General features: G+C 41.5%; 1 protein-coding gene across 2 annotated transcripts in view; it reads right to left on the minus strand.

Moving 5' to 3' along the window:
- Nucleotides 1-4,001: 4,001 nt before the first annotated feature.
- The window catches only part of KLHL5 (kelch like family member 5), a 34,057-nt gene continuing 24,396 nt past the window's right edge, over nt 4,002-13,662 (minus strand). The window contains exons 8-12 of one of the 2 annotated variants that reach the window (XM_083367915.1): nt 11,706-11,930; nt 9,814-9,976; nt 8,373-8,585; nt 6,298-6,469; nt 4,002-5,426 (exon numbers count right to left, since the gene is read on the minus strand). In XM_083367915.1, coding sequence (XP_083224041.1) covers nt 5,370-5,426; nt 6,298-6,469; nt 8,373-8,585; nt 9,814-9,976; nt 11,706-11,930 — 830 coding nt within the window. In that variant the 3' untranslated portion in view covers nt 4,002-5,369. Of the gene's footprint in view, nt 5,427-5,814; nt 6,470-8,372; nt 8,586-9,813; nt 9,977-11,705; nt 11,931-13,662 lie in introns of those variants that run through there. The other variant, XM_083367914.1, reaches the window with a different exon arrangement.

Below are 13,662 nucleotides of genomic sequence, written 5' to 3' on the forward strand. Positions count from 1 at the left end.
GAGGTCCCGGTCTTTATCTAGATGCTCAGAAGCAAACTTTAGTCTTGATGTTCTTTCTGAACAGCAAAAGTCTCCTCTCCTCTGCAGGCATAATTTGGGCAGCTCTTTCTAGTGGAAGACTTACGCGCTTTGTTATCAATAGTGGCAAGAGATACCTGTAGGCCATGTGAATAAATGTTTTTCGTCATATTTCAACGTTTATCTGAACCTAACTTTTCCAAGTTAAAACAAATCAATGGGACGTGCTCGCCTTTTGACAGTCTATAAATTTTACTTAACATAACAATAACTCAGTTTTTTTCAAAAAAAAAAGTATATAGCTACAATCCTTGTTTCCACTTAACTGGAATAAGTTTCACTAAAAAAAATATTCACGCAGTCGTTTAAGCACGCGCAATGTAAAATAAAAGATTACCTAGATAGAAAATACAATTTCCTAAAACTGGATTAATTTTTAATTCTACAATGCGGGTTTCCCCCCCCCCCCCGCCAAAAAAAAAGAATTGAAAAATTACTCTGTTTTCAATAACTGAGACTTCATCAAGTCTTTAGAAATAAACACTTTTGCAGACCTGCTTCATAAGGATGATTATCTGAAAAGGGATATCTACAGCATTATTAAGTGCGATTGCATCTATTTCTAAAAATGTCGGGGTTTCGGTTAAAAAATATAAGAAGACAATTTTTCTGCAAGAAATTTCTTTTTATCTATTCCGTCAGGTATGGCATTTCAAAGCTTGGCTGTTAACAAATTTTGTAATGTGTAACGTCTGCGCACAAGGGGGATATACCATTACTGCCCTGCATTTACTCAATACAGCGACTACACGGAAGCTTCCGTGTAAGTTAGAATATAAAAAAATAATGAATCGCTGCAGTTTGCTGTTAACGTTTTATAAACATTGTGATATGTTCAGAAGATTACATGAGTGACATTACAACATGCCTCGTTCGTGTATTTTAATGGTAACATGCCTTTCAATAAAAAAAATGGAGAGCAAAAAGAAATAATTAAAAGTAGCATTGTAGAGTACCACAAATGCAACTGTAGAATAAATAAATAAATGTGGGCAGCATAGTAGACAAAAGGAGGCAAAAGTATGTTGTGTCAAACTTCTTCACAGACCCTCTTTGTGCTGTCACGTCAGAACTATGTAATGCATATCGTGCTCCCACCATGTAGTTGTTTGGGGGAATTACAAAATTATTTATTTATTTATTTAATTAAATTTTTATACCGCCCTATTCCCGAAGGACTCAGGGCGGTTTACAGGGCAACATAAAATACAATATAAAAATAGTATAAAATTAAAATAGATTAAATTAATTAAGCCCAACAATTAAAACAATATTAAAAGCTAAAACCCCTTCAGTTATGCTAATGTGGTCAACCAATCCCTCCCATTTTGTGACGTACTTCCTCCGTCTCCTTACCATGTGCCTTTACACCCCTCCCCTTTCTGGGATGGACTTCCTCCTTCTTCTCCCTGGGTGATTCTCTTCCTCCATAACCGGCAGATACACATGCAGACACTGTGGGTCGTTACTGTCTTTTGACCTTGAAATACTTCATCATCTACCACACCTTGTCTGCTGTAATCTTCTCTACATGCAAATAAAGGTCCTTCTGGATGATTAAAAGGTAATTTCATGAGTTCTGCTATCTGGCAAAGGCTGTTAACAGTGATAGTATCCACTATACAGGCCAGGCACAGGGGTCTCAGCAAGGGGATAAATCATTAAACAACAGTCAGTGTCAGAATAGTCAAAAGACAGTAATGATCCTGCCTTGAGAGAGAGTGCATGTAGAGACCACCGGGTGTGAGATGGTGGCAGGAAGTGATAGAACGTTCAGGGTAAGAAGAAGGAAGTCCATTCCCAGAAAGGGGAGGGGTGTAAAGGCACATGGTAAGGAGACGGAGGAAGTACGTCACAAAATGGGAGGGATTGGCTGACCACATTAGCATAATGTTGTAATTCCCCCAAACAACCACATGGTGGCAGCACAATATGCATTACATAGTTCTGACGTGACAGCACACTCTTCTATGATGCTTGTGATCCAGCTGCAAAAAAAACCTGAGGACAGCAGAATCATTATGAAATGATAGAAATATGCAGCCTATATAGAGGTCTATATAATATACAACTTTTAAGGAATATGAAAAGATTCAAGTTCAAACCAATTATAAATTTTAGGCAAAATGCTATCAAGATGAAACATATCCAACTAGAATGGATTAATCTGAGCAAATCTTGTCTTTGCAAAATATCCAGTCATTGAAAGGCTCTTTCCCGTAGGCGATTATATTAAAAGTTTAAACAGGCCATCCGCAAACTCATCTGAAATGCAAAGAAAACTGCCAAAGGTGAAAATAATAATTGTAGGTACTTTTGATTATTTTTGAAGAGAGGGAGCCTTGCTCTTAAAATGCTACCGGAGTTGTTTTCCTCGTGTTTTTGTTACCAGAATGCTAATGTAAAATTGCATCATCTCACCGGTGTCAAGATGCAAAATTTTGGAAAAGCAAGTTTCCTGTTTTGGAAGAAGAAAATGACAAACTTGCCCTTTGTTATACAGAAGCTGGTTTAAAGTTTATGACTGTTAGCATGAAAAATCAGTAGAACTGAGACCTTTCAGAGGATCTGCAGCTGATCCAAGAACAGGCAGAACAGAGCAAAGGCAGGAGCAGCGAAGGTCAGCCAGATTACCCGCGAGGAGGCAGCCTCGCCCTTCTTGATGGGCTGTACCAGAAGTTGGCTATTTATAGCACAGCAAACAGAGGGGGATGCTGCTGGGAACAATGTACTTGTTCAGAGACCAAGTGCCCAAACTGCAACCCAAAACCCGCTTATGAATTGTCAGGTGCTGGGTGGGCGTGGCCCATTGGGTGGGCGTGGCCCATTGGGTGGGCATAGCCCATTGAGTGGGCGTGGCCGTGGTGGTAACAGCAGACTGGGTGGGACTAAAAAGTTCAATTAATCAATTCCAACTTTGCAAGGTCTTTTTTTTTTCCTGTGAGAAGTTGAAATTGATTGATTGATTGAACTTTTTTTTTTGCACATGGCGGCGGAGGCCTAAAGCGAAAAGGTTTTATAAAACACAGCTGAAGGCCTAGGACTGGGGCGGTGACACGCATGCCCACAAAGAGGGCTCTGAGTGCCACCTGTGGCACGTGTGCCATAGGTTCGCCACCACTGGCCTACTGGATTGGCCTCGCCTTTGTCTTTAGGACTAGTGTTGGCTTCATTTGACCTCAAACCACTTCTTGCCTTTGTGCAGAAGGCAGTAATAGTGGCCTTGTCATCAAAAGAGACGGAACGGGACTACTTCTGAGTAACTTGAGCCACGTGCAGAAACTGCTTCAGGGTAACCCAGCCTGCCTCTTTGAACTTAACAAAGGCGGTGAAAAAAAATGACCAAAGATCAGTTGCAACATCCTCACGATCACGTGATCAAAATTTGAGGGCTTGGCAACTGGCATGTATTTACACGTCCCGGGGTCAAATGGAGGAAGCAGGGTCAACGGGGAAGCCAGATGCCCTTAAGAACTGAAGTGTAATTCATACAACTGTGGCAAAAAGAGCCGTAAAATGGAGCGCAGCTCACTTAACAACTATCTTGCTTAGCAATGGAAATGTCAGCCTCAGTTGCGGTCGTTAAGTCGAGGACTACCTGCCGCATTTACAAAAAAAAAAAGGCACAAAAGAAAATATAAAAAGCTGAAAGCAGGTTGGAACATCCAAATATTTCATAATAGCGTAAACATATAAACCTTAAGAAGATTCCACAGAAGAACTGCTACAGTATGAAATAATTGAGCTACAGGAATTTGATCTTAGGGAATTTGAATAGCCTTTGATTTGGAATGTAACTGAACATCTGAAATGTAACTAGGCCAAACCCATTTTTTGTTTTGTTTGTTGGAATAACACACTATAAATGCCTATATAATATCTGTGGCAATGTCTCTTTTAGTCTCAGCTGAAGTTTGCCACAATCCTGGAATGTTTTGGAATAACATAATAATAATCCGAGTCATTTTTAATCAGCTCATCAACCTCTCTTTCACTGTAACTTTTTTGAGGAAGTGATCCACAAAGTGACAACACAATCCCAGTTTGGAAAGATATTGCAGGATTATTTTCTAGGGTACATAAAATTTCCTAACAAGACACCGGGTACTCAGTGATGGAAAGTTCTTGAAAAATACACTCCGTAACCTATTTCCAAACGTAAGACAATAATTAAAATAAGGCTTCGGTTGAAAGGGGAAAAAATGCAAAAGCTCTCTGACAAACTACAGGTTGTCCTGGACTTACAACAGCTCATTTAGTGACTGCGGAAAGTTACAAGGGCACAGAAAAAGCGACTTACGACCACTTTTCACATTGATGACCGTTGCCGCATCCCCGCGGTCAGGTGATCAAAACTGAAGACGTTTGGCAACTGGCTCGTATTTGTGACGGTTGCAGGGTCCCGAGGTCACATGGCTCTCCTTTTGCGACCGTCTTGACACAGAAAGTCAATGGGGGAAGCCAGGCTCATTTAACAACCGTGTTACCAACTCACCAAGGGCACTGATTCGCTCGACAGCGGCGGCGAGAAAAAGTCGTAAAGCGGGGCAAAACTCGCTGAACAAAAACGTCTCCCTTGACGACAACAAAAAATGGGCACAATTACGGCCGTTAAGCCAAGGACTTCCTGTATAGGCATCGGAGGTAAAGCATTGCTCGAATAAGAAGTACACTTGATTATTTCCTTTGCGTTTGGTTTGTTGTACCATGTCAGAAAGAAAACAAAGCAAACAATAAAATAAAGAGCATTTGGAACAAAGCAAGACTGCCTCTTGCATCTTGCAAAAGGACACAGAGGAAATTGCAGATCTGTGGCTAGAGGCCAAAACTTTCTTTCAGGCCTCTAGACAGCCAGGGGTCTTCAAACCTGGCCCTGTTATGACTTGTGGACTTCAACTCCCAGAATTCCTCAGCCAGCCACACGTGGCTGGCTGAGGAATTCTGGGAGTTGAAGTCCACAAGTCATAACAGGGCCAGGTTTGAAGACCCTTGCTCTAGAACAATCAAAATGATTGCCTTTCTTTTCTGATTTCTGTACTTACACGCTTCCTATTTGTAATGTATTCCATTACCGATACACAGAGACGGGTACATAAAAACTGCATTACTCGTTTTTTGTTTTTTAAAGTGCACAATGTTGGTCCTTTAAAAAAAAATCTTTTAGACAAATAGATTTAAGGTCAGTCTCTTTGCCTTGTGAAGATACACGGTACCTTACGTGTTTTTTTTTTATGCTGTCGTAACTTGATGTGAAATTCCCAGTCTACAGAAAGAGACAATTTATTTCACTCCTAGAGTTTGACAGTCACCACGCAGGCCCCAGCTCTTCCAAGGCACAACGGTGCAACCTGAAACAGCAAAAGAATTTGGGGAAAAAAAATAATCAGAGACAAAAATTATCAATAAGATTTCACAAATGTTTTGGAGAAGGTGAGAAGCAAGGCCGCCCTTGTTCAAATTAAAGCCCAATTAGAATCTAGAGCTCACCTAGGTTCAACCTCAGAAACTCTGATCTGGCATCAAACCTCAGTTCCCGAAATTGTCAAATTGGATCATGCTTAATCATTACTATCATGATCACTATCAGCTACTGAATTTGTATGATTTTCAATTTCACAGCAACTCTGCAGAAATGTTTTTCTTAATACAACATTTCTCCTTCTGCGATGGTTCCCCCCCACCCCCTCTTATTAAATCTATCCCGCTAGGCTAGACTTCAAATCCTTGATAAATTTATATTCCATTTCTGAGTCAGATTAACCTAGTCCGGAATTTACACAGTCGGAATAATAATAAAGGGAAGCATTTCAAATTTAAATTACAGTGGAAAACCTACGTGGAAAACTTTTTGCCTTCTACTAATACCATGCCCTTTCTCACATATTTGAAAAAAAAAGCAAACAGAAAGCTTGATTCCGCAGTTAAAGAAAACATTTACGATCAAAGACCAATAATAATAATAATAATGAAAAAAATCTAGCACCAGGTACAGTCACAGGATACCACAAATTTTAAAAAGAAACAAAGATAATTAAAAATAAGGTTCTTAAATGAAAAGAAACAAAGGGCCAAGTTCAAACCCTGCCCACTCCCTTCGGGCACTGATGACGTTACCTAGTTTGACGATGAAATGTCTGCAAGGAAACAACCAAGCTCAAACAGTATTAAAGACCCCACAATCTCAGGTGTGCTAGTCAGCTCTCTTCGCCTCAACATTACCTGTGTCCACTCATTTATCTGAGGGTCATATGATTCTACTGTATTAAGGTAGGCTTGTCCATCATATCCTCCAACGGCGTACAGCTTATCCCCCAGAAGGCAGACACCCACTGCATCTCGGCTGATGCTCATTGACGCAACAGCAGTCCACATGTCTGTTTTGGGATCGTATCTGATTAAAAAATAATAAGAAGAAGTTTCTGTTTTATTTAATTGAAGAACTGTCAGGAAAATATGTGTCTGCCTTTGCAATGTGATTCCCCTGGAACCTGTTTTGATTTTTTTTGTGAAAGGCAAGGTCTTGAAACCCTACTAGTTTCCCCGGGGAAATTGTTTATATACTAAAACTCTGTTTGTCTGTGTGTCACCCTTTTATTGGGTGAAAATGATGAATCGTTGGAAGGCAAAAAAACTTTGAACCAAGGTGTATCTCAAAATGGCCTAACTTACAGAAGGTGTCCAAAATCCAGGAGTCTTCTGGAATTGAAAATTGGGTGAATTTTATAAAAGAGTCTATTGCGTAAAAATTACTATAAAAGGTTTTAACGACATAACCCAAAATATCATAAAGCATTTCGTGTGGTCAATTCCTGATGTTTTATCTCGGCTATAAATTTTAATCTGGGTTATTTTCAAGGCAGATAAATCTTTGAGTACACGTAGTTTAACGACATAACCCATTTAATCTTTGGGTTCAAATAGTTCCTCAGTTTACAACAGTTCGTTTATTGACCGTTCGAAATTACAACGGCACTGAACTTATGACTGTCTTTCACACTTACGACTGTTCAGCCTCCCTCTGGTCACGTAATAAATACTCAGATGCTTGACAACTGATTCATATTTAGGACGGTTGCAGCGTCCTATGATTTAGATAAGGCTAAAAAGAAGGAAAACACACACCTAGAACTTAATTCCGCATATTTTGGAAATCTGCCATAAGAGGCTTTTATGGAAAACCCACGAGGTGGGTATGAGGGCCTTACTATACAGGTAGTTCTCAACTTACAACAGAGACCATTCAAAGTTACAGCAACACTGGAAAAAGTGACCTGGGGACCATTTTGCACACTTGCAACCTTTGTAGCATTGCCATCATCAGCTGATCAAACTTCAGATATTTGGCTACTGGTTCCTACTGTATTTGTGACTGTTGCTGTGTCCCAGGGATCTACCTGCACTACGGACAGCCAAACGGAGAGGAGTTAAAATTGTATAAAACCAGACACATCACTAGATGCTAAAATCATTAAGACGACGTCTGATTTATTTTGGCCCCGGCTTGCGTGCAAATTGATTGGAGAAGGCAAGGATGCTAGGAACGCTTAGTGCAGGGGTCTTCAAACGTGGCCCTTTTGTGACTTGTGGACTTCAACTCCCAGAATTCCTCAGCCAGCCACGTGTTGAAGTCCACAAGTCATAAAAGGGCCATGTTTGAAGACCCCTGGCTTAGTGGAACCGGAAGAAGGGCCAAGCAGAGAACATGCTGACTTGATACAAAGCTGATACAGGTAATCCAGCACAACGCAGCCCAACATTTCTCTTGCTATGTCAGACATTTGTTAAGTCAATTTTGCCCCCATTTTACGCGTTTTCTTGCCACAGCTGTTAAGGGAATCACAACAGCTGTTAAGTTAGTAAGATGGTTGTTCCGCGAATCTGGCTTTGCCGTCACGAGCTCGTAAAAGTCAATCGCGTGATCCTGGGACACCGTAACCGACCCAAAGGCGAACCGGTCACCAAGCGTTCCAAATTTTAACCCCACGACCGAGAGGATGCTACGAGGGTCGTTAAGTGTGAAACGCCGTCCCAAGTCACCTTTTTTCCCCCAGCGACGTCGTAGCTTTGAATGGTCACTAAATGGACGGTTGCAAGATGGGGACGATCTGCACAAAGAGGAACATCCCGCAACCGAAAAAGGCCTACGCTTGACAAGGTAGCATGGAGAGGACTTACCCACAAAGCCACCGAAGAGTATGACACGACTCGGTGGTTAAAACAACAACAACTGTTAAGTTCACCCTCAAAACGATTGCGCCAAGCCTTCAAGTTTAAGTGATTGATTGGGATAGTACCTCTCTACACAATCAGACAGCCTGGATGTCAGATTAGAAGCTGGTGCGTCGTGACCCCCGATAGCATACAGGAAGCCATTCCAAGTTGTTACTCCCACACCCCCTCTTCGTTTTGACATCTGAGCGCAGAGCGTCCACTTGTTGGTGTGCGGGTCGAAACATTCTACGGACTTCAGACAAGAGCTTCCATCTCGGCCGCCTATTGCGTAGAGCCTGCAAACGGACACGGACACGTCAGAGAGAGGTGATGTTCGGTTTGCAATGACGGTGAATGCTTTTAGCCAGGGTGGAGAATGAGGGTGACGGTTCGTCCTCCCAGCTCGTGGGTTGCTTTCCGAACGTTTCGTTACCAGGCTGGGTAACGTCTTCAGCGGAGTTGAGGGGATGTCAATGTTCTTCTGCTAATAAGGGGTTCAGTGTGTCAAAGGAGGGTCTTGGGATGGGTCAGGCGTGGGTGTGTCAAGTGAGGCCTTTGCTTAACAACGGGCTCAATTGTGGCTGTAAGTCCAGGACCACCTGACTCTACCGGAAAGCCTTACACTTCCTTTTGGTTCTCTGTACTTATTGAACTTACTTACACAATCAACACAGATGGGGACTGCAGCCAAGAAATTAAGACGTTTGCTCTTGGGGAGGAAAGCCATGGCAAATCTAGACAGCACACTGAAAAGCAGAGACATCACCCTGCCAACAAAAGTGCGTATAGCCAAGGCTATGGTCTTCCCAGTTGCAATGTATGGCAGTGAAAGCTGGACCATAAGAAAGGCTGAGCGCCAAAGACTCAAGGCCTTTGAACTATGGTGCTGGAGAAGACTCCTGCAAGTCCCTTGGACTGCAAGGCGATCAAACTGATCAGACACGATCAACCCTGACTGCTCTTTAGAAGGCCAGATCCTGAAGCTGAAACTCAAATTCTTTGGCCACCTGATGAGAAGCAAGGACTCACTGGAGAAGAGCCTCATGCTGGGAAAGATGGAGGGCAAGAGAAGAAGAAGGGGATGACAGAGAATGAGGTGGCTGGATGGAATCACTGAAGCAGTAGGCATGAGCTTAAAGGGACTCCAGAAGATGGTGGAGGACAGGAAGGCCTGGAGGAACGTTGTCCATGCGGTCGCGATGGGTCGGACACGACTTTGCAACTGACAACAACATATCTATATCTATATATCTATATCTATGTCTATCTATATCTATATCTCATTGGCCACCTGATGAGAAGGAAGGACTCACTGGAGAAGAGCCTCATGCTGGGAAAGATTGAGGGCAAGAGAAGAAGGGGACGACAGAGAATGAGGTGGCTGGATGGAGTCACTGAAGCAGGAGGCATGAGCTTAAATGGACTCCAGAAGATGGTAGAAGACAGGAAGGCCTGGAGGAACATTGTCCATGGGGGTCGCAATGGGTCGGACACGACTTTGCAGCTAACAACAACAACACTTACTTTCCACTTAGTACGGCTACGCCCACTGTACTCCTCGGAGTTGACATGCTAGCCACAAAGTTCCACTGCCGGGCCTGTGGATCCCACCTTTCTACCGTATTCAGGTAGCTCCAACCATCGTGTCCTCCCACAGCATACATAGGGCCTTCCAATACCGCCACTCCTTCGAAAGGAAAAAAACATCACAAATTGCTCAGTGCTGGGCTTCTCCCACTCCTGAAGCAAAACCCAGATCTCAAATTATTTTATTTTCTTTTTTTTTTAAAAGAATTTCATTGGATTTTATAGGGTTAGGAATAAGAGCCATAAAAAAGGCTGAGCGCCAAAGAATTGAGGCTTTTGAACTACGGTGCTGGAGAAGACTCCTGCGAGTCCCTTGGACTGCAAGGAGATCAAACCGGTCAGTCTTAGAGATCAACCCTGACTGCTCTTTAGAAGGCCAGATCCTGAAGTGGAAACTCAGATACTTTGGCCACCTAATGAGAAGGAAGGACTCACTGGAGAAGAGCCTAACGCTGGGAAAGGTGGAGGGCAAGAGAAGAAGGGGACGACAGAGAATGAGGTGGCTGGATGGAGTCACTGAAGCAGTAGGCGTGAGCTTAAATGGACTCCAGAAGATGGTAGAGGACAGGAAGGCCTGGAGGAACGTTGTCCATAGGGTCGCGATGGGTCGGACATGACTTCGCAACCAACAACAAGAAGGAATAAGATAGGGTCGGGGTTGGGGGTTTAGGCTGGGATTAGCAGGGTTGGGGTCAACATTGGGGTTATCCCCCAGTAACATTTTCAATATTTAGCAAACAGAGTATTGCCCGGGTACATATGTTTAGGCAACAATAATTAATGTAGTAATAGATAATAACAATAGTAAGTATGATTGGTTATCATAGACAGTACTAACTGATCAATGCATAACATTCTTCTTCTAGTTCGTTCTCCTAACCATGTTCTAAAGTAAACTGAATCTTCTTTCTCTTTCATCTCTACCGTCAATCTATCCATTTCTGCACCTTCTAAGATTTTCTTGATTAATGCCTCTTCGGTTGGTAAGTTTTGATTTTTCCAATGTTTGGGCAAATACAATTCTCACTGCCGTTAATACAGGCAATATTAAATGTTCCGTTCTCCTTCTCATAATTATGTCCTAATATTCCTAACGAAAACAGTTCTGGTTTAAATTCTATCTGTTTTTTCATCATCTTTTCCAACCATGCACGTATCTTAAACCAATCAATATTTTCATGGAGGTTTTCAGAATGACATAAAATTCCTCAGGGAGATCAAGGAATATTGTGTCCTCAACTTAGCTCTCAGGTGGGATATAAATAACATGTGAAATCAAACAATTTTGGTGTTGATAATGTTGATTATTACTTGAAACACTTAGCAGCAGCACTTAAGACTTATATCCCACCCGACAGTGCTTTACAGCCCTCTCTAAGAGTCAGCATGTTGTCCCCAACAATCTGGGTCTTCTCCTTTTACTGGCCTCTGAAGGACGGAAGGCTGAGTCAACCTTGAGCCGGTCAGGATCGAACTCTTATCTGTGGGCAGAGTTAATCTGCAGTATTGGATTCTGCCCCTCCAGGGCTCCTGTTAAAATTAATAATTTCAGACCAAGGTATTGGAAAGAAACAGAAATTAGCCAAAGATAAGTTGCCTGTGATCAGATTCTTACTATAAGTGGGAATGTTTGCTCCTACCAGTACAAATGGGCTCCAAATTTGGAACCACCAATATAACTAAAGTTATTTAACAGTTTTAAAGTTAACTCCCCCCCATGACAATGAACCACAAATAAAACATTAGAATCACCTACTTGAGTTAATCTGGTAAAAGCTCAACGCATAACCCTTTCTTAAAAAAACAAAAATGTAAATATTTATACATACCAAGCCCGTGCCGGTGAGTTGACATGGGTGGCATCACGCTCCACGTTTTCGTTTTGGGGTTGTAACACTCCACAGTGTTCAACGTTTTTAGTCCGTCTCTACCTCCAACGACATATAATTTGTCATCTAACACGGCCACGCCAAACTGTAATCTCCTCCCATTCATATTTGCAACAGGAGTCCACATATTGGTACGGAGATCGTATTTTTCAATGCTCGTTGCTCCTTAATAATAGTATAATATATGTTAAAAAAAATACGTGGAACAATAATTGCAGTTCTATGAAAATGAAACAGGTTGTACTCCATGTAGAAGGCTAGTGATACGTCTTATTAGTTCTTTTGGCTCTTTTATGACTCGTGGACTTCAACTCCCAGAATTCCTGAGCCAGCATGGCTCAGCTTGGAAACCTCTCCCTTTCCCCTCAACGTAGCTGGCTCAGGAATTCTGGGAGTTGAAGTCCACGAGTCATAAAAGGGCCAAGTTTGAAGACCCCTGGTTTAGTGTATAGGCCAGAGGTAGGCAACCTTGGCTCTTTTATGACTCATGGACTTCAACTCCCAGAATTCCTGAGCCAGCATGGCTCAGCTTGGAAACCTCTCCCTTTCCCCTCAGCATGTCTGGCTCAGGAATTCTGGGAGTTGAAGTCCACCAGTCATCAAAGAGCCAAGCTTGCCTACCCCTGCACTAAATAGGTTAGATCCAAACTGAAATTTGTGTTTCTACTTCTGTTGCAAAGGTGATTACACCAATTAGTTGCTCATGAAACTCTAAACACAAGTAATCCTCGACTTATGATGGAGCCCAAAATTTATGTTAAGCGAGACATTTGTTAAGTGAGTTTTGCCCCATTTTACGACCCTTCTCGTCACACTGGTTAAATGAATCATGGCAGTTGTTAAGTTAGTCACACACGGTCGTTAAGAGAATCTGGCTTCGCCCACTGACTTTGCCAGTCAGAAGGTCTTAAAAGACAAGGACGCCACCACCGTCGTCAGTGTGAGTCAGTTGCCAAGCCTCTGAATTCTGATCACATGACCACGAGGAGGCTGCAACGGTCGTTAACTGTGAAAAATAGCGGTCGTTTTTTTCAAGGATGATGTCAACAGTCACTATGTGAACTGCTGTAACTTGAGGACTACCTGTATGATGGAGTAGGTGTTTGTTTGTTTATATAATATTTTATTAGTTTTCTAATTTTACAACTAAACATTTAAAAAGCAATGTGGTGACTGGGTTAATCAATAATTCAATAATATACATAAATCTTTAATACAAATCTCAACTTACAACATCAGATATTTCCTCTCTTTTTCCCTTAATATCTACTATCTCATATTAGGCTAGGATAGTTATTATTATTACCAACTAAGTAAAACCATCTTTGTTACATTTATCAATAATTTTTAGCTTATACATATCTTAATTGTGTTTGCATTCAATCCTTACACACAATAAATGTCCTGTTATTATTTTTCCCAAGCTTTAATTTCCCATCGACATTCAAATTAACATTTGGTATTTATCATTTCCAACCTTTAGGTAACCAGTTTCCCTTATCTCAACTTTTTTCCCCTTTTCATAACAAAATCTAATATTCTAAGTACACATCTTATCTATTTGCATATAGTCTTGTTCTGTTTTCTAAAAGTTATCTATTTTCCACCATATTAAACCAAAAGTCTATTAGTCTTATTACACATCTTACCTATTCAATTATTGTTACTTTATTTTCTAAAAATTATCTATTTTCCACCACATTCAACCCTCTAATCACTAATATGAAATCCCCTCTAATAAATCAAAACCCTAGTTTCCTTCAGCCTTACTCTGGCTTTCTTCCTTTGCCAACTGACCTTCCATGTCAGTCCTTTTGAATCATCAAACAGTTCTCCCTCTATTGTTATATATATTATTTGAAATAAGAAAGACCATTCGATTAGAGTTTTTGGAAGA

The sequence above is a fragment of the Vipera ursinii genome, assembly GCF_947247035.1.
Source record: "Vipera ursinii genome assembly, chromosome: 7".
NCBI classification, from domain to species: Eukaryota; Metazoa; Chordata; class Lepidosauria; order Squamata; family Viperidae; genus Vipera; species Vipera ursinii.